The following is a 22656-nucleotide window of genomic DNA, read 5'->3' as shown; positions in this document are numbered from 1 at the left end:
GCTATGTTAATATAAAATGGATTTGTTTAGAAATTTTGTATAAGAATCATAGAATGTGTAAAGATATAAATAATAATAATAATAATAAATTTTATTTATATCCCGCCCTCCCCAGCCGAAGCCGGGCTCAGGGCGGCTAACAACAATAAAACAGTACAAAAGTACAGCACAAACAACACTCTAAAACCATTCATTATAAAATTAATTCAAATCAAGCCACTGGCAACCATTGGGCCAGAGCTCTGCGAAGATTGCCGAGGGAGGGAGTCAGGCTGTGCCCTGGCCAAAGGCCTGGTGGAACAGCTCTGTCTTGCAGGCCCTGCGGAAAGATGTCAAGTCCCGCAGGGCCCTAGTCTCTTGTGACAGAGTGTTCCACCAATGGAACAGCAATGCTTACTTGCCCCGTTTGTTAAGAATTCACATTGCTGCTATAAAACTTTAAAGGTAAATTAAACAACCATATTTTAAAAGATCCCAAATTTTATATAAGATATTTGTAATACTACTAGTGTAGGCAACATCATCATGTGGGGATATATCTTTTTTGAAGAATCTTCTCCTTCCTAAGCCCTACCAGGGTTATGCTGGCTGCCCACGGGAGATGATAGTGGGTGGCTTCTTTCTTTTTCCCTCCTTTCATTTTGCTATTAAAAAACAAACAAAACAAAAATGTCTATTGGTTTCAATGGGCAGGAAAATGACTGTGGTAGCTTCAGGGCTGGTGTACTTTTTCTCTCTTATTGGGAGAATGGGAATTCTGTAGATCCTTATGTGTCCAAGGCCTCTTGGATCTGTCTCAATAAGCTCTTTTCTTCTACTACTGTCAAAGTAATGGCGACAGACCATGCTGCTGCTGCTGCTGCTGCTGCTGCTGCTGCTGCTGCTGCATTAAGGAGACCTCTGGTTGCAGTCCTCCTCCTCCATCTGCAGACTACACTCTAGGTCCACAGCATCCAGAGGCCCTTCTGATGCCTCCCAAGGAGCTTAGATTCCTCCTTAAATAATCTTTAAAATATAGAGGGAATTAGTAAAGTTTTCTCCAAACCTTTTTTGTTTATGGCCAACTTTTAATTTTACTTTCAAATCTTTATTTTTTATTTTTTAGGTAACAGGGCGTGATACAATAAAAGAACGAAATGCAAAACCCATCAGGATTGGAGAAAGTGATATTGATGTAAGAATAAAGCATAATTTTACTAAGGATGTAGTTGTCTTGATGAACCAATCAGAATCCAGTTCTGTTTTATTATTCTAATCTTTCTTTATATACGTTCTTGTTTGTAGGTGAAACTAAGTGTTCTCTGTGAACAAGACAGGATTCTACAAGACCTAGAAGACAAAATAAGAGCCCTGAAGGAAAATAAAGTAAATAGTATTGCAATCCTTCCATTGCCTTGTTTCTCTAACAGGTTTTGCAGTAAAATATGGCAATCATTGTAGTTACTGCAATTGCTTATTTTGGATAGTATGCTCAACTGCTGTGTTCATTGATGGGAACAGGGTTGAGATGAAAATAGGATGCATTATTAAAATACAGTGATTTGGCAAATAGATGTCACACCATGTTTTGCTTGCAAGCCCAGCTGTTGGGTATGGAATTGGAATTAGAATGATCAAGGCAGAGGTCAACAGTGGTTGATAACTGCTGTCCGTAATCAACTTTCTGGAGATGAGGTCTGAAATTTCCCATGTTGTAATATTGCATTGAGTAGCGAAATTCTGTTTTCTGATACTTATCTAACCAAATGAGGACGATAGTAGATGCTGGTAGCATCATTAATAACATAGAATAAAAGTGAACAAGAACTAAGGCTGATTTGAGGTTAATAATATGCTAAAAAGAAAATAACAGCACAGTCCTATGCATATCTCCATCAGATAATATGCATATATATTTCCAGGGCTAAAGGTCAGTTAGATATGTATATAAATTTGTTTTAAATTTGCTGATGTGTTGCTTTTCAATATCTTTTAAATCTTCTACAGGATCAGTTGGAATCTGTCCTGGAAGTGTTACATCGGCAGATGGAACAATACAAAGACCAACCACAGCACACAGAAAAGATTTCATACCAGCAGAAACTTTTGCAGGAGGATCTCGTACATATTCGGGCAGAAATATCCAAAGTGTCTACAGTAAGTAATTCCTAGAGATACAAAAGTTAACTTGTAGACAAATATTTTAGTGTTCAGCCATTTTAATTCAATTTTCATGGCAGACCCAATGAAATGGAATATGGTTATCTGCTACCAATACTTTCAGAGCAATCTGAACTGGGACTGGGAAGCAGTAGGGCAGAGCTGAACTTTGCACCCAAAGTTATGCTACCTCATGCTATCTAGGACAGAAAGTGGGAGAACAGGGTTTGTTTTTTAAAAAATTGCTATACTACTTCCAAAGTTGAGCCCTTCAGGGATCCTCAAGGTTTTGGAGCCAGTGAATCCAAAGCCATAGTATTTTTTCTTTAGGCCCAGTCTTTTCTTATATGCTTGGAATAATGCCTCATCAGTTTCAGTGGGTGTAAATTGCAAGTAAGAATGCATAGTTTTGTAAGCTAAAGTATATTTGTTTGTGGTATAAACAGCATAAAGTAGTTGCTTTAATACTTAGATCAGCCTGCAGCGTTTTATATCTTTTATTGCTTGCTTGTTTGTTTGTTTGTTTATGTATTTCACAAGATGTAAATACTGCTTGATTGTACTATAACCTCAAAACGGTTTACAAGAAGAATAAAACAATAAATTATCAGTGAAAAGTAGTTTAAAGCAACTATTTAAAACATTGGAAAAATAATTATAATCAAAAATAAGCTAAAAACCAGATTAAAACTCATGTCACCATTCCATTTTTCTGAATAGGCTTTCCTAAACAAATATGTTTTTAGCAGGCACCGAAAATAGTACCATGAAAGTGCGTGACTGATGTCAATAGGCAGGGAGTTCCTAAGTGTGGGTGCTGCCACACAAATATCTTTCAAGGCATTGGGGAGCATCATCTCACACAGTGAAGCATTAATGATGCTCTAGACCCAACCAGTCAGACCCCCCTCTGCTAGATTTAATAAGCGAGGAGGGACAGGGGTCCAGAGGGCAGCTGAAACTGAACTCACAACACATCATTGATTCTGGCACTGGTTACGTCAACCAGAGTGGCAACAACTGCAGAGTCAATATCACTCTGAACTCTAGAGACTTTATCCTTAGAGTGTGTAGCCAGTTGATCCCAGTGGGTCCTCGAATGTTCCAGATGTTCCTCCCCACAATGTGAGTCAGTAACCTCTGAACTGTCTAAAAGAACTCCATCAGCCACCTTCTAGAGGATGCAGTGCAAACTGCAAAATGAGCCTTCTTCGCAGCTGGTACTGCTGCATGGTAAACACAATTGTGTGCTCTAAACAGTGTCCCATCGGCTTTAAAATGAGACTTGCGCCAGTTGTGCTCTGATCTTTGTCTGGCTTGTTTCATATCCTGGAGCTCCCCGGAATAACAAGATGTTACTCTGGCTCCATAGTGCTGGAGAGGACATGTAGGAGCATAGTGAGATCAGGGTTTTGACAGGCTCATCAGCTTTATCCACTGGGAAATATCATCACCATCCTGCCTTTTTCTCTGAGAGGGACTCAAGGTGACTTACAGGCAAAACTGAAACAGCTAAAAACATAGGTGGGGTGGGGGGTATATTCAGTCTCCCAGAGCATTCAGGAACACCTCAGATTTCATCTTTCTCTAAGGGTGGGGAATCCATATGGACCCACCACACACACAGGATGGTGGGGATGAAAGGATAAAACTGAATATTTTGTCTTTGCCAACAGGAAATGGAAAATGCCTGGAATGAATATCTGAAACTGGAAAAAGATGTACACCAGCTGAAACAAGCCTTACAGGAACAAATGAACAGATCGTTTTTTTCTCAGGTGAGGCTTATTCAACTTCATGATTCAAGCAGCTTTTGCACAATGTGCCCAAGCCCTTTGGCAGCGTAGCCAGATCTTGTCCCACTATGTGACCGAATCTTGAGGTAAATGCAGGGGCCAGGATTCCACTTGCACAATGGGGCTTTCCCCTCGCTCCTCCCTATGCCCCACATATCCCCTGAAATTGTTTGGAGGTTGAGAGAATTCCCAGAACAGCATGCAGGGGCAGAAGAGGGGGAATCATTCTATTTGGCAAGCCAAAATGTTTGCTGTGACAGAACAATCGCTTTAGACCAATATTGAATTCCTCACACATGTGGAGAGTTGCACGTGTGGATTTCACCACAGTGTGCTGTAATAATGCACCACTATGACCTCTGCATGCACAGTATCTCCTGTAAGCTATCAGAAAGAAAACTGAATTGCCATGCAGGAAGCTATTATTTGTTGTTGTCCCTTAGGAAAACTCTGAGGCTGTATGCATTGTGTAAGCTCTCCTTTCCTCTCAGTTCTGGCTGCTTTTTCAACAGCAACCTACACCTTATACCAAAAAGCATGTATCAGTAGCCCAGTGACTTCCTTTTTTGCTCTTGGGAAAGCTGCTTTAGGAGCGAGGGATTGGCAATGAATAAGTGAAGGAAATGGGCAAATAACAATTTTCACACAAGGCCTGAGGTCTTCTGCTGCCAGTCAGCATAAATGGTACCACTGGTCTGATTTAGTATGAGGTAGTGTCATATGTTTCTGTGTTCATTTAGACTTACTACATAAAGTTTCAATACAGTGGTGCCTCGCAAGATGAAATTAATTCGTTCCGCGAGTTTTTTCATCTAGCGAATTTTTCGTCTTGCGAAGCACGGTGTCGGAAAAGTTTTGGAAAAGCTTCAAAAAAACCTCAAAAAAGGCTACCACACCGCGTTCTATGAGTTGCTCCTCGAAGTCAAGTCGCAACTGTATTAACGGTGTTAAGAAAAAGGAAACAAACTTGCAAAAAACGCAAGACGTTTTCATCTTGCGAAGCAAGCCCATAGGGAAATTCGTCTTGCGAAGCAGCTCAAAAACCGCAAAACCCTTTCGTCTAGCGAGTTATTCGTCTTGCGAGGCATTCGTCTTGCGGGGCACCACTGTATCCTCATTCTTTATTTTCAAATTCATACTTGATTGCTTTTAGTAATGAGGCACAAACACATGTATGTTTGGAATGTAGACCAATTATGCGAAGCAGGCTGTTGCTCCTTTTTGGTCTCGGGGACCTTCATTCTAGGAATTAGGATTTCTTAAATTGCATCTCAGATAATCTTTTTTAAAAAGATTATGCACATTCCCTATTTGCTGAAATGAATTGATCAAAATTGACCTTTGCAATTTCATCTCTCAAGCAAACTCTTAAAATGTATTATAAAGAAAAAGTCTGTATTACTTAAAAGGAAGTTCTAATTAATTTTGAGATAAAAGTAAGATTTCGATGAGAACTTGGTAGTGCTCCTTGACATTTTGCATTGTTATATTAATAAGCTCTTGGAAAAACTGCAGGGGGGGGAGGTTTGGTATTTGGATGGAAAAAAGGATGTCAGAAGTTGCACCCAAGTTAAACAGTATATTAGTGTTCATCTCAAGGATAAAATGGCATGGCTTTATAGGTTATTAAGCAGATTATTTCTGCTTATTTAATGTATTAACTTTTTAATTTTGCTGCTTCTGAAAAGTGTCAGGCAAATAAATAAAAATATTAACAAATAAAGCATCCTAGAAATTCATATTTAAATCAAACTGTTACAAATCCATATCAAACTGGAATAGAAATCCACATGCCTGTCTGGAGAGATTTTTTTAAATTTCATTTCTACACCTGCACATATAAAGAGATGAGGGTTTTTACTCACTAACAACAGCCAAAAAAAAAAAAAAGGAATAAAGCCTCTCTTATCTTGATTTTTGAGTTTCATTCATTTTAGTGGTTTGAACCCCAAACAGAATGTACACATCGGGGTTTTATCACATCCTTACCTACTGTCCTCCCATTGCCCCGTGAAAGACTGTTGATTGCAGTCCACAGACTCTTTGGAACAGTGTACGGTGAGGTACAGGTGGCTATTGCTTGAGGGGCAGGGTTGGTGAAAACTAATGCTCCCCGCATACATAGGCAGAAGTTACATCCATTTACACACGGATCACTGCATTCCCAGTGGATATCTGTTTTTCAGAAACTCACACTTTGTTTCTTTCAGCCATACATATATCATAGAACTTACAATCTACCTAACTGCCCAGCACTGAGAAAAAGTGTTTTACTTGCCATCTGTCTTTAATACCTTCATTGTAGCACACTACCATACTGGATAATGACATTATCCAGAATATTGTACAACTAGCAGAGAGCATAAATGAGCAAAATGTATTAAGTTAAGGCAGAGCTTCTTACCTGATTTTTAAAATTGTTTCTCATAGATAAATTCCATGTGTCAATCATCTTGTAGGTTGGGTTATCTATTTCTATTATTTATTTGTGCGTGATAGGATAAGCCCAGTGTTAAAGATGCTAACCACAATGCTGTTTTTTCCACACGCATATGAGAAGAACAGACTTGACAATCAGGATCAGCATTGTGTGTGCATTGGTCTGTAGCAGTGGTTGCTGCTGCCCTTGAGTTAGACTTTACTGTCAGGACCATTGTCCCTTCATGCAAAAATGATGTAAGAGGTCTCTCATTTTCAACTATGCTGTTTTGTAGCCAAAGCAACCATATATATTTGATTTAAAGCAAAATAAATGAAAAAATATGTTTTGTGCTTACGTAACTATTGTTCATATTTTTGCCATTCCTTCACCATTTTCCTGGTCTTCATTGCTTATTAGGAGAAAGCCCAAATGCAAAAAGATTTATGGAGAATAGAAGATGTTACGGCTGGCCTAAGTGCAAACAAATCCAACTATAAAGTCATCATAGAGTCTATAAAGAATCCAGGTAAGTAAAATGCACACATTTTAATGCATACATTAAAAGCTATATCTCCTTATCCAGATCTAAGCTTGAATTAAATTTGGCAGCCACATTTGTTTCTTTGAGGAGTTGCAGCTGTTATTTTAGGACAATGATATCTGCATCACAGAGGAATCTCCTTGGTTCACTTCTAATCCTGCATAATGATGGGAGATTGTCCAACATTATGCATTCAAATTGGCTGCTTATCATTCTTAACTTTTCTAACAAAAGCATATCCCATCTTGCACTGCTGGCAACTTTTCTCTCACCTTCTCATTAGCGTTACCATTCAGGGCCTGCTGAAATCTGTCAGGTTCATACATAGAAGAGTATGTATTTTTATATTTCCAAAAGTAGTTCAATAAACATTAAGGTGCTGTGTCTAAATATTAGATTTAGGTTCGTATTGTGCATGTGGATTCCTCAGTGTTTCTGACCTACATCTGTGTGCATTATGTCTTCCTCTTTGCAGAGAGAAAAACAGTGCCTTCATTTTCAAAACCTCTAGTGCCTTCATTATCATCTACTCTCATGTCAGGGGACAGCAAACTTTCTACTCAGCAAAGTTCACCATCTAGTCCTGTCAAGCCCTCTTTAGAAGTCAGACTTCTTCCGCAGCCTTATACGCAACCTAGAATGTTCTCGCCATCCCAGCAAATGAAAAAAGTTGAGCCTCCAGTTCAGTCACCTGTAAAATTAACGCCAAATGTTGTAAGTGTCATAACTACGGTATCATGTAATAAGTGGGCTAAAAGCAGTTCTTTTTTCTGGGAGAACGCAGGAGTATGCATACCCCTAAACATTTTGTGAATCTTTGTACTTTTGTCCATTTACTGTATTTATTTCCCCCGATTTGAACTATAAAATGGTGATTTCCCTGAGTAAAAATGAGAGTACCCCTAAACATTTTTTTAGGGGGAAAAAGCACTGGCTAAAAGTATTTGGGAATGGGTTTTCTTTGTGTATACAACATACAGCAATGAAGCCTGATACCAGACAGCATATTATTCTGACTCTCTTTACTTCAGTTTTGTAATGCTCTGAATTGAGATGTAATGCTGTGACTTGTTGGCGCTGCTTAAGAAAGACAGGAAACACGACTGAAGAAATACCCAAAACACATTCTTGAAGCTGTGTTCAGGCCATTAAGTTTGAATTCATGCACATTATTTTCTTGGATTAAAACAAAAGAAATGTCAGTTTTATCATTTTGTGCCTGTTGGAAATGGCTGAACACCGAAGGCTAAAGGACATGTTTGCTTCTTAATATTGTGTCAGGAAGATGAAGCGCCACCAAGACCTCCTCTTCCACAGTTGTACAGCCCTGATGACCACCCACCAGCCGTCCCACCTCTTCCCAGGGAAGCCACTGTCATCAGGCACACCTCAGTGCGGGGCCTGAAACGCCAGTCAGATGAAAGGAAACGAGACCGTGAACTAGGGCAGTATGTCAATGGAGATTACAGGGTAAGCACGCAGGCCCTGGTTTTCCAATGTAGTTGTATTGCTTTAAAAAGTATGTTTCCTCAAATATGACCATTGTGAAACATAATATGATGACTTCAGGGAGACAGTATATGACTCCAACAAAATTATGAAAATGTGTCCTATATTTTTGCAATCTGATTTAATCAAGTGTTCATCTGTACAGGTAGAACTCCGCTCATATGTGAGTGAACCTGAACTGGAAACAATAGGCAGTGATCTGAGCCAACCTTCTGCTGGTTTTCTAGGTACTGACAGTAGATACCAAACATTACCTAGCAGAGGTAAGTTAAGAGATTCACCAATACATATACATATAGATTCTAAGCTGTTTAGTTCCATTTGATACATGGGTGTGTTAGAACTCTACATGATTCTTGAAGGGACAGGGATAGAAGGATCCTATCCAGTCCTATACTAAGTGCTTAAGCTTTCATTGTATCCCTTTCCCTGGCAGACTAACCCACCTAATTGAGACTGTGTTATCCCAGAAGCAGAGCTTTTAGTGACTCACACCAGAGATGAATGAACAATTCAGTTAAAAGAATCTACATAGATTGAGTCTGAAGCCACACCTATCCATCAGCAATAATGTTATCACTAATATTTACTTGTAGATTCTCTGGGAGCTAAATGCTCTAAATAGATCTTTTTAAAAAGAAAATCGGGTGTTTCATACTTGAGCTCTATAAAAACTGTTGTATGGATACTATCTAGACCCAATGATTTGTTAGTTTTTAATTTGTCAATACACTGCTGTGTCATCCATACACCGATAAATCCTTCAACTTTGCCTGCTTAGCTGGCCCTTTGTATGGAACAGATAGCATTGCATTTCAGAGAAAGTTGCCTTGCCTTTCAACCTCCTACCTAGCAACCTAAATTTAGCTTCCAGGACCTCATAGCTGCATTTCTTGTTCCATTTCAAACACCTCTTTCTTGAAATTTGCTGTTAGCTTTGAGCATATAGCCTGTTCACAAATCAGGACAGCCAGATCTTTTTACATGTAGTTAAAAGGACATACCTGGATAGAAAGAAATATATATATTAAAAAATAGATTTAGAAAGCACTGAGTACATTTCTTCCTAAATACAATTTTGCTTTAATAGCACTTTTTTCCTTTGTAAAGGATTATCTGGCTCAACTTCCAGACTGCATCAGTCATCAACAGCTTCATCATATGCAACATTTCGAAGAGATGGTTCCAAGGTAATTCTGCACATATCTTTATGGATACCAAATCTAATCAACAGAGTTGCTTTTTGCTTTAATATATAACAAGTTCAGCCACAATATAAGATAGGTGGGGTTATATAATTCTGTTCAGCTTAGGGTTTATAGTTAATGCAACTCCAGTTGTCAGAATTGTTAATTACCTATGCCTCTTGTGTAAAATTAAGTGCTTGCAGCATAGAGGCGTATTTACTTTCGAGAGAGAGGTTACAATGTATGGGAAACTGACAGCTTTTTTGTTTCCATTGAAAGAAGAAAAGGATTGGTCACTGTCTTTAGCCTTATATAGTGACATACTCTAAATAGAATTGTTCTATAGTATGTGCATTACAGTTTGGAAATAAAAAGGGAAATCCAGTACAGTGTATGGTCTAGCAGGTGCATCTACTATTATAAGAGAGGGGAGGCAATTTTTGCTGATGCTTCCATCCTCCCCTTTTTAAAAAAAATAGCAGACACCTCTGATGGATCAGAAGCCATTCTGTATGTAGAACAGGAGCCTTGGATTTCATCCCTAGGATACAGCTTTAAAAGTATTAATTATCATACGCTGTTGTTAACAGGATAGACCGAAGAGTGCCTTGGAACGTTTATACTCCGGAGATCACCAAAGAGGCAAGATGAGTGCCGAGGAACAACTAGAAAGAATGAAACGACATCAAAAGGCATTAGTTCGTGAACGCAAGAGAACTCTTGGTCAAGGAGAAAGACAGTCTGTCTCGTCACGATCATTCGTCCGGCCTGTTTCTGCAGACGTAGGCTCAGTATGTTAGACATGCCTTAAGAGGACTAGACTAAAAATATGATCTGTAGCTTCTCTAGTAAGCACTTTTATTTGAAAGTGCATTACACTTGTATTATTTAATTATAGTGCTATATCAGTTTCTGAAGTGCAAATAACAGAATATGGCTTTTAACTCTAAATAGTCACAGCTTAATGTAGCAGGTGCAGAAGTAACTTGGCATAAGAAAAGTCTAGCAATGAAAGAATTTTGTGGAAATGGATTCATATATGGATATTGGGTTGGTCTTGGCTTATCCCCCCCATTGCAGGGGTAGGGAATCTGTGGATCTCTAGATATTGTTGAACTCCCAGCCAGCATGGTCAGTGGTTAGGAATTATGGTATTCCAGCAACATTTGGAGTGCTACAGCTTTCCCACCTCATCCTATTGGCTTAAGCTATGCTATGAAAACAATAAGTTTGCATTTTTTTCTGATTGAACCATAAAAGAATGAGCTCTGTAGATGTAGATAGTACATTAAAGAAACTATATTGCAAGTTTAGTAGACCATAGTAGCTATGGTTCTGTCAAATAAAGATTTTTTTAAAGAAAGCATAGGATTTGACAAATTTTATATATTAACTATAAAGTGTAGAAGCTAATTTAACAGATGTTTATACAGCTGCTAATGTCAATTTATAAATTATTATTCAGATTCCTAGAATAGTCTAGCAAGTATCTGCATTCAGTTAGCAAAAATTAAGTTATTTCAATGGTTAAATGTTGGATTAAATATAAACGTAGGGTGATTCATTTTGGGTGGTTAACCACAGCATTTCTTATTGGTTCAGTCATTTCTATTTTACAAAGAAGTATATCCCATTATAATTAGTAAGATTTACTTCCAAGGAATGGGCATGATCTAAGAGTGATGTGCACAGGACAGAATTTCATGCAGAGCAAAGTTTCATTTGCCATTTCTACAACAGCAGTTATCATTGCCAAAGAATGAGGCTCTTAAAAAAATGAATAATTTATCTCTTTAATTATGGTAGCTATCTGGGACAGAAACAGTGAGCAAAGCCTTTTTTTACGGCATGTGCTGGTTTTGCTTATGTGTGCACTGCATTTTGGGATTGCAACCATCCTGCTTAGGATCCGGGTGCTAGGCTGCTGCCTTAAACATATTTACATGGAAATAATCTCCACTAAACTAAATGGGATTTACTTTCAGTATTTGGCCTCAGTCCAATGCACAGTTAAAAGTACAGAGCGCCTGTTGAAATTTTGTGTTTTTAGCATTCTTTGTGCATTTTCTAAGCATTGCTCAGAATACTTCTTTCTCTGGAATGTGTCCGTTGTGAATGTTGGTGTAAAAAATAGCAGAAAAGAGCCATTTTTAAATGAAAGTAATACACCACCCAATGTAGATTTTAAGTATAAATTTATAGTTGTGGGACATACAAAACCTTGCTGAAGTGTCACTTCTGAAAATAATGTTAGGTTGTGGCCAATGTGTTTAGGATTATGATAAATTTCAGATGGGTAACTATACTAGTCTCTTGCAGCAAAACAGATTTATTGCAGCTTGATCTGTGGCCCAGATGCATGAAGTGGTAGTCTAAGAACCAAATTATTTTATCTGTTAAATAAGTAAATGCACTTAATATGTCTGATTTGAGTTTTTTGAACTGCAGCTGCTTGGGTGGGAGCGATCAAGGCCATGGCACAGCAAGTGGAGAAGTCTAACCCCAAACGGTGATTTGTCCCAGTAGGGCAGCTGCATAGACAGTAATGGCAACTTCCCTCCTGGGACACAGCAGTTTTGGAAAGGCGGGTGCCACAGTCCCAGCCTGCCAAAGTCCTCGTTCTAATGATACACACATACTGTGACTGCTATTTAATAACAAAAGTCAGAGAAGTTAAGTGCATTCATAAATTTAGAATACTGGCACGTCAAGCCAAATTCTGGCTTGTTCCTGACTGCATCTTATAGTTAGCAAGGATAGATAAGCCCAGTTTCAGAAAGTCCAGGTTCAGTTGGCATGCTAAGCCTAACCTTGGCTTAGCTCAGTGCCTGGGAGAAAAATGGTCAGGGAGTAGCAAAGCAACTGCAAGTTCCTGTCTGGGAACCCATGTGCTCAAGCAGTTCGGTACTTTGGCCTACCATGATGTGCAAACCTGACCATTATGTAGTTTGGCCCTTAGGTATAACTATAACAGTGCTTTTGGGGGCGAGGTGCTCAAGGGTACACAGTACTGATACCTCCCCCCCCCCATGTTAAAAGTGTGGCACTTACTGTAATAACTTCATGGTGAGTACTGGCACCATTCTATTTTTTTTAAAAAGGCCCTGGGTATACAGATCTTGATTGTAGCCGAGGAAGGAGGATCAAAGTGAGTCCAAAAGGTCAAACAATGCAAGAGATAATGGTAGGTGAATTACAGTGTTATGCATAGCACAAATGAAAAGAAGATCCAATGAATATAAGATCCAATCAGTGTTGATGTGACCCTCCCCTGATTAGCAGCCACTGGAACCGTTACTTTCCATAGCAAGCTAGCCATTTCCATTATTTCTGGAGTGTCACATTTGCTAATGAATTCACATATAGTGGCTTTATATTGGAGTGTCACTTTGAAATCTTTTTCTTGGATTTCAAGTCCTAGAAGGTTAAAATGCTCTTCCACTGGTTTTTATGGCTCTTTTAAATGTCTGATTTCTCTCTATATATCCTTGAGCATAGAGACCAGCCTGATTAATTTTTTAATGGCATTTAGATGTGAGTGAACAAGCTTTTGATGTCAGACTGACATCGTTTGTTGCTCTCAGCTAATACTTCTATAATTTGTTGTTAAGAATTTCCCTTAAAGGTATAGTATCCTTTCCTGCTTCCTGTTCTTGTTTGCAGACAGACCCATCCCCAATCTTAAGCAATAATTGGTTGCCTAAAAGTGTGTAACAAATTCTAGTGTCAACTCTGGATGGTATGCTACAAAGGGCTTCCAGCAGTGCAAGGGTTTCCGCTTGTGCAATGGAACTTCTTCTCTTCCTGCCTACACCCTTCCTAAATCTACCCCAAAAGGGTTGGCGGAATCTCCAGAACAGATCTGGGGTGTGGCAAGACACAGAAGAGGGAAGGAAAGTACTATGGCACAGCCAAAAGCCCTTCTGCTAGCACTTTTTTGGATACCACACTGCTTCCATATTTGATTAGATGTTGCATTCATTTTGATTGGCTGCTGTAATAATTTATAATAATTTATTATTTATACCCTGCCCATCTAGCTGTTTCCACAGCCACTCTGGACGGCTCCCAACCGAATATTAAAAACACAATACAACATTAAACATGAAAAACGTCCCTAAACAGGGCTGCCTTCAGATGTATTCTGTATTCACTTGTGCTCTGCATAATACTGTAACACTGCTACAGGTGTAGTCTTTGGCCCCACTTTGTAAAAAAACGCAATAGCTTAATTTTTCTCTCTGTATTTAAGGTGGGCACTGGCCTCTGAAAGCTTACATCGCAATGAATTTGTTATTTTTTAAGGTGTCATGGGAATTTGTTGCTTAGGATAATGATTTGATTATAACACAGAGAGATTTACATAATCACAGTAACATTAATTCTTTGCATTGCCTTCTCCTCTTGGTACACCAGAACTATGTAATGCTCATCACCTGCCTAATTCATTGCACAAGGTCTCTTGCTTCTAGAGTTGCCACTCACATCATACATAATGGCTTTCATGTTTGTTTTTAAATTTTCTAATTATTTAAAACAATTTCTAACTAGACCACTCAGTTTCTGCCAGGCTTAATTGCATTTTAGTAGCTTTTTGTTAAATTCCTACTGAGTTTTTCATTTTTGTTGTGGGCTTTGCCCTTTAACCTTTTTTGTTCCCATTTTAAATAGTTGCTTAGTAGCACTAATTTGCAATCCATTTATGATTCATTACTTTACTAAATACACATTTGGACTCTTAAAGGGACCTGGTGCGTTCAGATTTATATATTTGCAGTCACACTTTAATTGAGTAACAGTATATATCTTTTAGGAAAGGTAAAGCCCTGCCATATTCATGTTTTAAGTAGCAGGTTTTAAATCTTTTTTAAGAATGTATAGCTATTGCACACATACTTATTTCAAATGCAAACATTTCATAACTTTTTAACAAGTTAAACAAATAACTTTACATATTTGCATGCCATATTGGTCTGTGTTCTTGCTGTAAAATATATAAATGGCACAGTAGGGCCAAGAAGAAAATGTTTCATAGAGATCTCTTTCTTGTATGCCCAAACTGCTCCAGTGCACAAAAAGTAACATTTGATAGCACAATTTACAGCAGGACACTAATTTAGCAGCCAAATGGTGAACAATGGAATATGTAATTATTGTGCACAGTTTATAACATTGCATACATTGTATGTGTAAATCTACTTTTAATACAATGCACTGATATTTTTTTAAAAGATCACTTTTTAAATGTAGTATGACATTAAAAATGTTGAGCAGAATATATGGATTTGTCATTTAATTTTGATGTAAAAGACTCCGTATCAACACCAATAAACATACTTCCTAATACTGAATTCACGTTTTTCTTCAAGTATAGAATTAATTCAGAATTAATATTGTGTTTCTATTATACATATTCTGGCAATCAGGCCTGGTTTGAATATTGAGATGTCTGGTTATGGTGCATTTTAATGGTGAAGAAGATTGTCCTTTCTCCTCTTCAACAGTTTTAAAGGCTCCAATTTTTGCTTGAGAAGCAGCTGCCTTTAAATTAAGCAATATTTATCCTATTCCTCATACAAATACTTGATATGTTCTGAGTGAAAGTCAAGAGCTTGTGCATGAATGATCGCCCCACCCCACTGAACTCCCCCCAAACCCACTATGGACTACAGATCCAGAGTGTCCCCTTGGTGAACTGAAGGGCTTCTGTTCATGAAAGGGATTAAGATCTAGCAGGTGCTTTCACTGAAGAAAGGGATGGGAGCCATTTTTGTTGATTCCCCTCTCCCTGGGCAACTTCCGACACTGTTCCAGAAGCAACCAGGGGCAAGTAGGAATCAGCAAAAACTACTCTCCTCACTTCTTCCAGCAGTCACTGGAACTCTTGACTCGGCATGAGGTTGGATCCCATGTCTTACAAAGTGTAAATGCAAATATGCTGCTGTGACATCCTTTCTTTGTTGAAGTTAAGTCTTGGAGGGGAGATTAATCCCATAAGCACACTGGGAGAAAACTGAAATGTTCCTTTGTGAGTTGAGGTAATGGGTGAGAACATAAACGATCCAATTAGGCTTGTGAGCCAGAGGGCTGCTTGGTTTCTGCAAAGACTAAGGGAGGGTTAATTTTATTTTTCCTCTGAACAGCAGGGCCAATTGTATTATCATTAGCTGCATTATCAAAATCTATCTGCTACATAGCAACGGTTTGAGTAATGCAGGTCCAAAGGTTCACAGCCCCAGTAGATGTGTGGATCTCTGGATTGTAGCCAATGGATTAAAATTACATATTAATTGGAGAGGAAAATACAGGTATCATATTTTCACATTTGCATTCCCCCAAAGTAGGTATTCCATTCAAGCCTTTCGTTTTGTAATAGTAAAAACTTGGTTGTTTTGTGGGGAGTTGTATGAGTAGAGTATGCTAGCTCTAGGGCAGTTTAATGAGGTGCACGAAACTATTCTTATATGAAACATATTACGTATTTTAGAGGTACTTAAAGCATTTTCAGGTGTCCAGTTAAACCAGGGTGGTCCAAATGAAGGTCTTTTCTGGCAGCTCTCAGCAACATTTGACTCCCTCCTGACCACCACTGCCTTCCCAAAGCCAGGTAAGTGAGGCTTTGGGAATGAGGTGTGAGGATTCTGCAGGGTCCTAGAGTCCTCCTTCCCAAAACCTAGTTCACACATTCCCAGCTTTGAGGAGGAGGTGGGAGGGTCAAAGACCCAGCCAGAGCCTCACACCTCCTTCCCAGGGCCCAGGTTGGCTGGCTTTAGGAAGGCAGTGTGGGGGCTGGTGGGGGGACATCTAAATTTGACCTTGGCAAGGCAATGTGTGACCTGCAGTTTCTGTGTCGAGGTAGTCCTGTGACCCACCTGGTGTGAATAGTTGGGCTTCCCTGAGATAAATAGTAGGATTATTTTCACTGAAACTTAGAAGAACATGCATTCAGTGCTTTTGAAGACTGTAAATTGATTAGAATACAGTGTTCAATTTTCTGTCGTTGTAAAAGGTACTCCAAAGGGATTTTGAACGAATATGGAGTGTTCGTAAGAATTAAGGGATCTTATATATATACATTGTTTATTATAGTGGACAGTTTTCAAAACAGTGGAATTTGTGGAGCACATCTGTACAGGAAACACATTACCAGAAAGTTGTGTCTTGAAAACATTGTTTTGGCTTATCATTTGTGCAGGTTGTTTAACAGAATAACAACATGTATTTTCCCCTAGATGGTGAACCTACATGGGGTACTCACTCTCTTAAGCCAGCAATTAGCTATATCATCTCTCAAGACAGGACCAATTTAATAAAAATAAAAATAATAGGCAATACCATTGGAAACAAAACCATACGTTTTGATCCTAAACACTTGTACATGGAAATAGGCTCTAGTGAATGAACTAGCTCAGGTCAGATTTTCCATCTGATCATAGCCTCTTATTAATTCCAAAAAATACTTCCTTTTCTCTTGTATTTTAGTGCATTTAGTTCTTTGTCCTGCTTTCCCCATGCAACCCCTATCTGTGCCATTTGAATGTGGCTCCTGACTGGTAAAGTCAGATTTAACCCTGGTCTACTGACAGCTTTTTTTGCTGAGATTTTATTGCCATCTGCTGGCTGAACAGGATGAGTACCTCATCAAGGACAGCCATCAAGCAAGCATCCAGAAGCAAATGTTATGGTAAGTCCTAGCTTCCCCTTGTATCAATCCATAATCTGAGGTAATGGGAGTGAACATTTCTACATGGTGTTTTAGTTGGAATGGTCAAACTTGTAATTGTTTCCTATCTGTTAATAGTGGAAGCGGGAACAAGAATTTGACTTGCAGCTACTGGAAAGAGCTGTACGCCCAGAACACAAAGAGGAAAATAACTGGCTAAGAGTTGAACCTGTGTTGGTGACAGAAGCAGACTTAGAACCTCAAGATTATAATTTGGATATTAGCAGAGAGGTAAGGCTAGTTGTCTGTTTTTGCATTGCTACATATAGTATAAAGTGGGATAAATATTAATGACCAGAAAGGCAGCTTTAAGTGATGAAGTCTACAATGTAGAAATGTGTTATGTTTTTTAGAAAAAGGGAGATATAGTGGTACCTCAGGTTACAGACACTTCAGGTTACAGACTCTGCCAACCCAGAAATAGTACCTCAGGTTAAGAACTTTGCTTCAGGATGAGAACAGAAATTGTGCTCCAGCGGCGTGGCAGCAGCAGGAGGCCCCATTAGCTAAAGTGGTGCTTCAGGTTAAGAACAGTTTCAGGTTAAGAACAGACTTCCAGAACGAATTAAGTTCTTAACCCGAGGTACCACTGTAATGGTCTGCTGTGCACATCACATTCAACCATATTTAAAATACTGTGGTTTACTGTGAACGAGCAGCATGCTGGCACACACTGCTGAAATCATGGGTGCTTTGCTTTCCTCCGTGCTGCCAGGGAACAAGCCATCATCTGGTTTGTGTCATCTGAACCTGTTCTCCAAACAAACCACAAGCAGAAGCCAACTTTCTTGGTGTGCCACTCCTCTAGGGTTGCCATATTTCAAAAAGTGAAAATCCAGACAAAAGTTGTGTCTGGACTAAAAAAATTTTTTCTTTTTCTGTTTTGCCCTATGGACATTCAAGCAATTTCTGCCTGGACGGCCAAATCTTGGCAATGGCCAGGAAATTCTACACACCTCACTTGTTTGTGGGGAAGCAAACCACTATGAGTCCAGGTTCAGATAACAAAAGACATACTATGGCTTGTTTTCTGTCAGCACAACAGGAGTGGGGAAAGAGTGAAGCACCTGCAATTTCGGCAGCACGCACCAGCATGCTGCTTATTCACATTAGATCAGGCTTCCTCAACCTCGGCCCTCCAGATGTTTTTGGCCTACAACTCCCATGATCCCTAGCTAGCAGGACCAGTGGTCAGGGATGATGGGAATTGTAGTCTCAAAACATCTGGAGGGCCAAGGTTGAGGAAGCCTGCATTAGACCATATTTAATCAACTAATGTGATGTGTGAACCAGGCCAGCGAAGGTCATGCATCCCATAAACTGATTGAATTAACATTACAAAATTGTTGAATCACTCGTCTTAAAATAAAGTCAAATAGAATTCCTATGCTTTCTCATTACCTATCAACCACGATGTCTATGAAATGGTGATCTATGAGAAAATGGTATCAGAGATTAAGATTCCATTGTGTTCTCCCCAAAAGGTAACACATAATCCCCATGGCTATTGGAAAAGCAAAAGGGTATTAACATTTTTAATGCATATATTTGAAAAGCTGTAGAGCCATCTGGTGGCCCAAATGAAGTATATTATGCTGTCACTGAAATATGAAGGAACAGGGAGGAAAATCTACTGAATGCAAGATCAGTTTAAAAGCAATAAAATCATTAAATGGCTTTAAGAATTTTGTTGTTTTTATTTTCTTATATATGTCACCCATTAGCTTAATTTCTTTGTGTGGTTTACAGCTTTGAAAATACATGGTGCTGTGTGTGTGTGTGTGTGTGTGTGTGTTTGTCAGTGTCACACACAAGCACACAAACATATACACACACTGCAAATTACACAGGGCATGTAAAGCCAGCATAAATGTAGCAACATAAAAATAAAAAATGAACATAAAAACACTAGGGAGAAAAGAATGTGGTGCAAGAAATTAAAATCAATAAAAAATATTGTTTTGAATTAAAATTCTTGGGAAAGTAAAAAGTTTTTCAACAAAAGACTATAATACGGGCTTTCTCCCTCATCGCACCTACCTCATTTCATTAGATGCAGAAGGATTTCCAATTATGAACTCAAGAACAGGATTAGGTGCATATGGGAGAAATTCCATCAAATTTAATTCTGTTTTTCTAACATACTGCTAAACTTTGTTGTCTTTTGTGTCAGCAATTCAACATTGGAATTACTGTTTTTATCAAAACATTGTTTTCAGGGGGGAAAAATTGGCCCACAAGTATATTATGGTACAATTTTCATAAGGAAGTGCTAATTTTTTTGTTTTGCCCTGCTTTTTTCCTTTGGTTGATTTGAACAGTTTTGTTTCAGTTGAATGTAATATTCTATATGAGCTACATTAATCACTTATGATTCTCTCTCCCTGCCACCACCAGCTGTCAAAACCTGAAAAGGTTGCAATTCCAGAGCGATACGTTGAGCTGGAACCTGAAGAACCTCTTACTCCAGAAGAATTAGCAGCAAGGCACCGTAAGGCAGAAAAAATAAAGAATATTCTTACAAGGTCAAGGTCAGATTCTTATAAACATATTACTCCCATTCATTTTTAATATTAGAAATGGGGGGGAAACCTACTGCTGCAGTCTTGGTAGAGTTATATGCATTTGATCATAGTACAGAAACTTACAGAAATATATTAATACTACAATCAATACTAATTGTACTTTTTGCATTGAATCAATTGCGGTAGGTGAGGCGTAGTGCTGTTTGCCAGGCAGAGCTAGAGTGTGGGATACCAGGTTGGCAGCAAGTTCAGATGCCCTCTCCCCACTGCCGCTACCAAGATGGTGCTCTCCTGCCCTCCCCACCACTCCAGTTCTGGCAGGCAGCAGCACCACCACAGTTGGAACAGCAAAGCAGCAACACCACCCTCAGCACTACTGCATATAATGAATATGGTGAATCATCATCATCATTATCATATTTTATTTGCATGCCGCCTTTCCATAGTTAAAGCAATGCTCAAGGCGGCTTATAGCATGACAAGATTTACATAATTGCCAACATAACAAAAGTCATAAGCAATAAATAAAACACATAAAAAGTACACAACCAAATGGGAAACAATTTCCACATAAATCATAAAATCTAAAACTAAGAATACAGTATTAATATCAATCACAATTTAAAATGGCATAGATAAAAAATAAAAGCAATAGCAAAAACAAAAACAGAGCCCTCTTTGCCCAGCAGCAGCAGCAGCAGCAGTCCTTTATGGAGCCTGTCAGGTCCTGCTGCTGGAGGAGAGAAGGTGGAGAGAAGCAGGGCAGGGCTTTATTATCCTTTATTATCTTTTCCTAGTCTCTCTGTATACTCTTATTTACAGCCTGAACACACAGCCCAGCCCTGCTTTCACTGACACAAGAAATGGCAAGTGCTGCTGCAGCAGCGTGTTCTGTCCTTGCTAGTGAGCAAAGACATGTAGCTCAGCTGCCTCACTTTCCCACCACTAACGTAGCATAGCATAGCCTCTTCTGCCACATGGAGGTACAGAAGGATCAAGAGCTGTTGGAACCCTGGGAGCAGAGGCTAAAGCTGTGTCCAGTGCCACTACAGGGGAGGATTTCCATTGCTTCAGATATGATGGGATCACTGGTTGAGAACAGCAGCTCCTAGGATCAGGATACAATCATTAAAACTCAAATAACACATTTAAGTAGTCGGGTTCTCAGCTTGATTTATTTACTAATATATGTAATACATTCAGTTCACTATCTTGCCCAGATTACTACTGCAGCCTCTTCTCCAAATTGACAAGAGATGATATTAAAGAAAGAATTTATGTCAGCCCACATAGAGCTTAGACAAGAAGGCAGTTGGTAGAAGCTGACTTAGTCAGGTATTTAGGTGAATTGAGCCAACAGTTTGATGGTATAATTCAGCAGAATAAAAGATTAGACTGCTGTTGCTAAAGAGGAAGATTAAAGTCTCAACTGAATGAACATCCTAGACAGGATACGTCTGAGGTTGAGATCTCCTACCTGAGTGATAACCTTTCCCTAGAATATAGGAGGCTAGTGTTCATGGTCTTGAATTTCCTAGGAACAATGCCACTAACCTCAAGTAGGCTGATTCTATAATAGAGCCTTGCCTTGCTTTGACAATAAGAACAAGGGCATTCTCCTTATTTCAGCCTTTTTGATTATAAAAATATATTTTGTTGTATATTAATTAAACAGGACAGATCAGAGAGGTCAAAATAAGTAATGATGGATTAAAATGTAATAGTTAGTTAATTAATTATCCTTCTCTTCATCCCAGAGGTTTTTTAAACTATTCTCTAACCCCTAAGTCTGAAGAGTTGCTGAGGAGAGATGGCCTCCTTTTCCTGGCACAGTTTCCTGTTCTGGGCTTCTCCCTGCAGCCTACACTGCAGCAAAATAGGCTAATGAATACTGCTATTGAACTGCTCATCTCCCTCACCTTCCTGCATGTCCAGCCTGGAAGCAAGGCAAGGCAAGGCTCAACAGCTATGATCCACCCTGGGCATTGCTTGGCAATGCCCCATTGCCCCATGATGATCTGAAGCATCTCACAACAGCCATAAAATGGCCTCCAGTAGCATCCAGAGCCCAAAGATGCCAAGAGAACAATGCAAGAACTGTGAATAGTAAACTGAAAGGGTTCCCTGGAGCGTCTCCTGTGTTTAAAATTTAAGTGTAGCCAGAGGTAGTGGCTTCCACGGACTGGTTTTTTTCCTAGGAAGCTAATGTCTCTCACTTGGTGGAAGCTAGAGAACACAGCTGAAAATTCCTTGTAGTACAGGAGGTGCAGGGTTGGAATGGGACAGCAAATACTAATTACTACACTGCGACTCAATTTTTCAGACAAAATAAAATAAAAAAGAACAGCAGCTCTATTCTCCTCCTCTAGAGGATGCAACTCTCCAGCTCTACTTTCTGCTGAGCAGAAGAACTTTCTGTTTCAGGTCTTTGAAAATATATCTGTACATTTATTTATTAATTTGTAGCACCACAGAGCCCCATGCCTTAGCTGTCCTGGCAGCACAGGGCTAGTTGATATACAGCCTTGCGAGTCAAATGTTTTGGCTCCCGAACGCTGAGTGTTCTGGTTTGCGAATATTCTTTGGAACCCGAATGTCTGACGTGGATTCCACAGCTTATGATTGGCTGCAGGAGCTTCCTGCAGCCAGTCGGAAGCTGCTCCTTGGTTTCCGAACATTTAGGAAGTCAAACAAATTCCATTCAACTTACGAGATACGACTGTATTGTGCTTCTCCACTGGAATTTGGGGACTATTCAGCAACTAAGTATAATATTTCAGCTCATTTCTGCTCCACAGTTGCTAATAACCAGGT

The 22656-nt window shown here is 39.2% G+C and overlaps 1 protein-coding gene across 16 annotated transcripts in view; it reads left to right on the top strand.

The window, feature by feature from the left end:
* The window catches only part of PLEKHA7 (pleckstrin homology domain containing A7), a 165891-nt gene that overhangs the window by 134273 nt on the left and 8962 nt on the right, over window positions 1-22656 (top strand). For 11 of the 16 annotated variants that reach the window (XM_081204567.1, XM_081204563.1, XM_081204556.1 and 8 more), the window contains 12 exons: window positions 1106-1174; window positions 1285-1365; window positions 1987-2136; window positions 3816-3917; window positions 6775-6883; window positions 7374-7612; window positions 8180-8368; window positions 8553-8670; window positions 9518-9597; window positions 10185-10385; window positions 17396-17548; window positions 19715-19848. In XM_081204567.1, the coding sequence (XP_081060693.1) occupies window positions 1106-1174; window positions 1285-1365; window positions 1987-2136; window positions 3816-3917; window positions 6775-6883; window positions 7374-7612; window positions 8180-8368; window positions 8553-8670; window positions 9518-9597; window positions 10185-10385; window positions 17396-17548; window positions 19715-19848 (1625 nt within the window). Of the gene's footprint in view, window positions 1-1105; window positions 1175-1284; window positions 1366-1986; window positions 2137-3815; window positions 3918-6774; window positions 6884-7373; window positions 7613-8179; window positions 8369-8552; window positions 8671-9517; window positions 9598-10184; window positions 10443-17395; window positions 17549-19714; window positions 19849-22656 lie in introns of those variants that run through there. The other 5 variants (XM_081204560.1, XM_081204566.1, XM_081204562.1 and 2 more) reach the window with 4 other exon arrangements.

Source organism: Podarcis bocagei, assembly GCF_964188305.1.
Source record: "Podarcis bocagei genome assembly, chromosome: 1".
Classification (NCBI taxonomy): Eukaryota; Metazoa; Chordata; class Lepidosauria; order Squamata; family Lacertidae; genus Podarcis; species Podarcis bocagei.
Note: the sequence above shows the minus strand (reverse complement) of the source record. Positions and strands in the feature narration are given on the sequence as shown.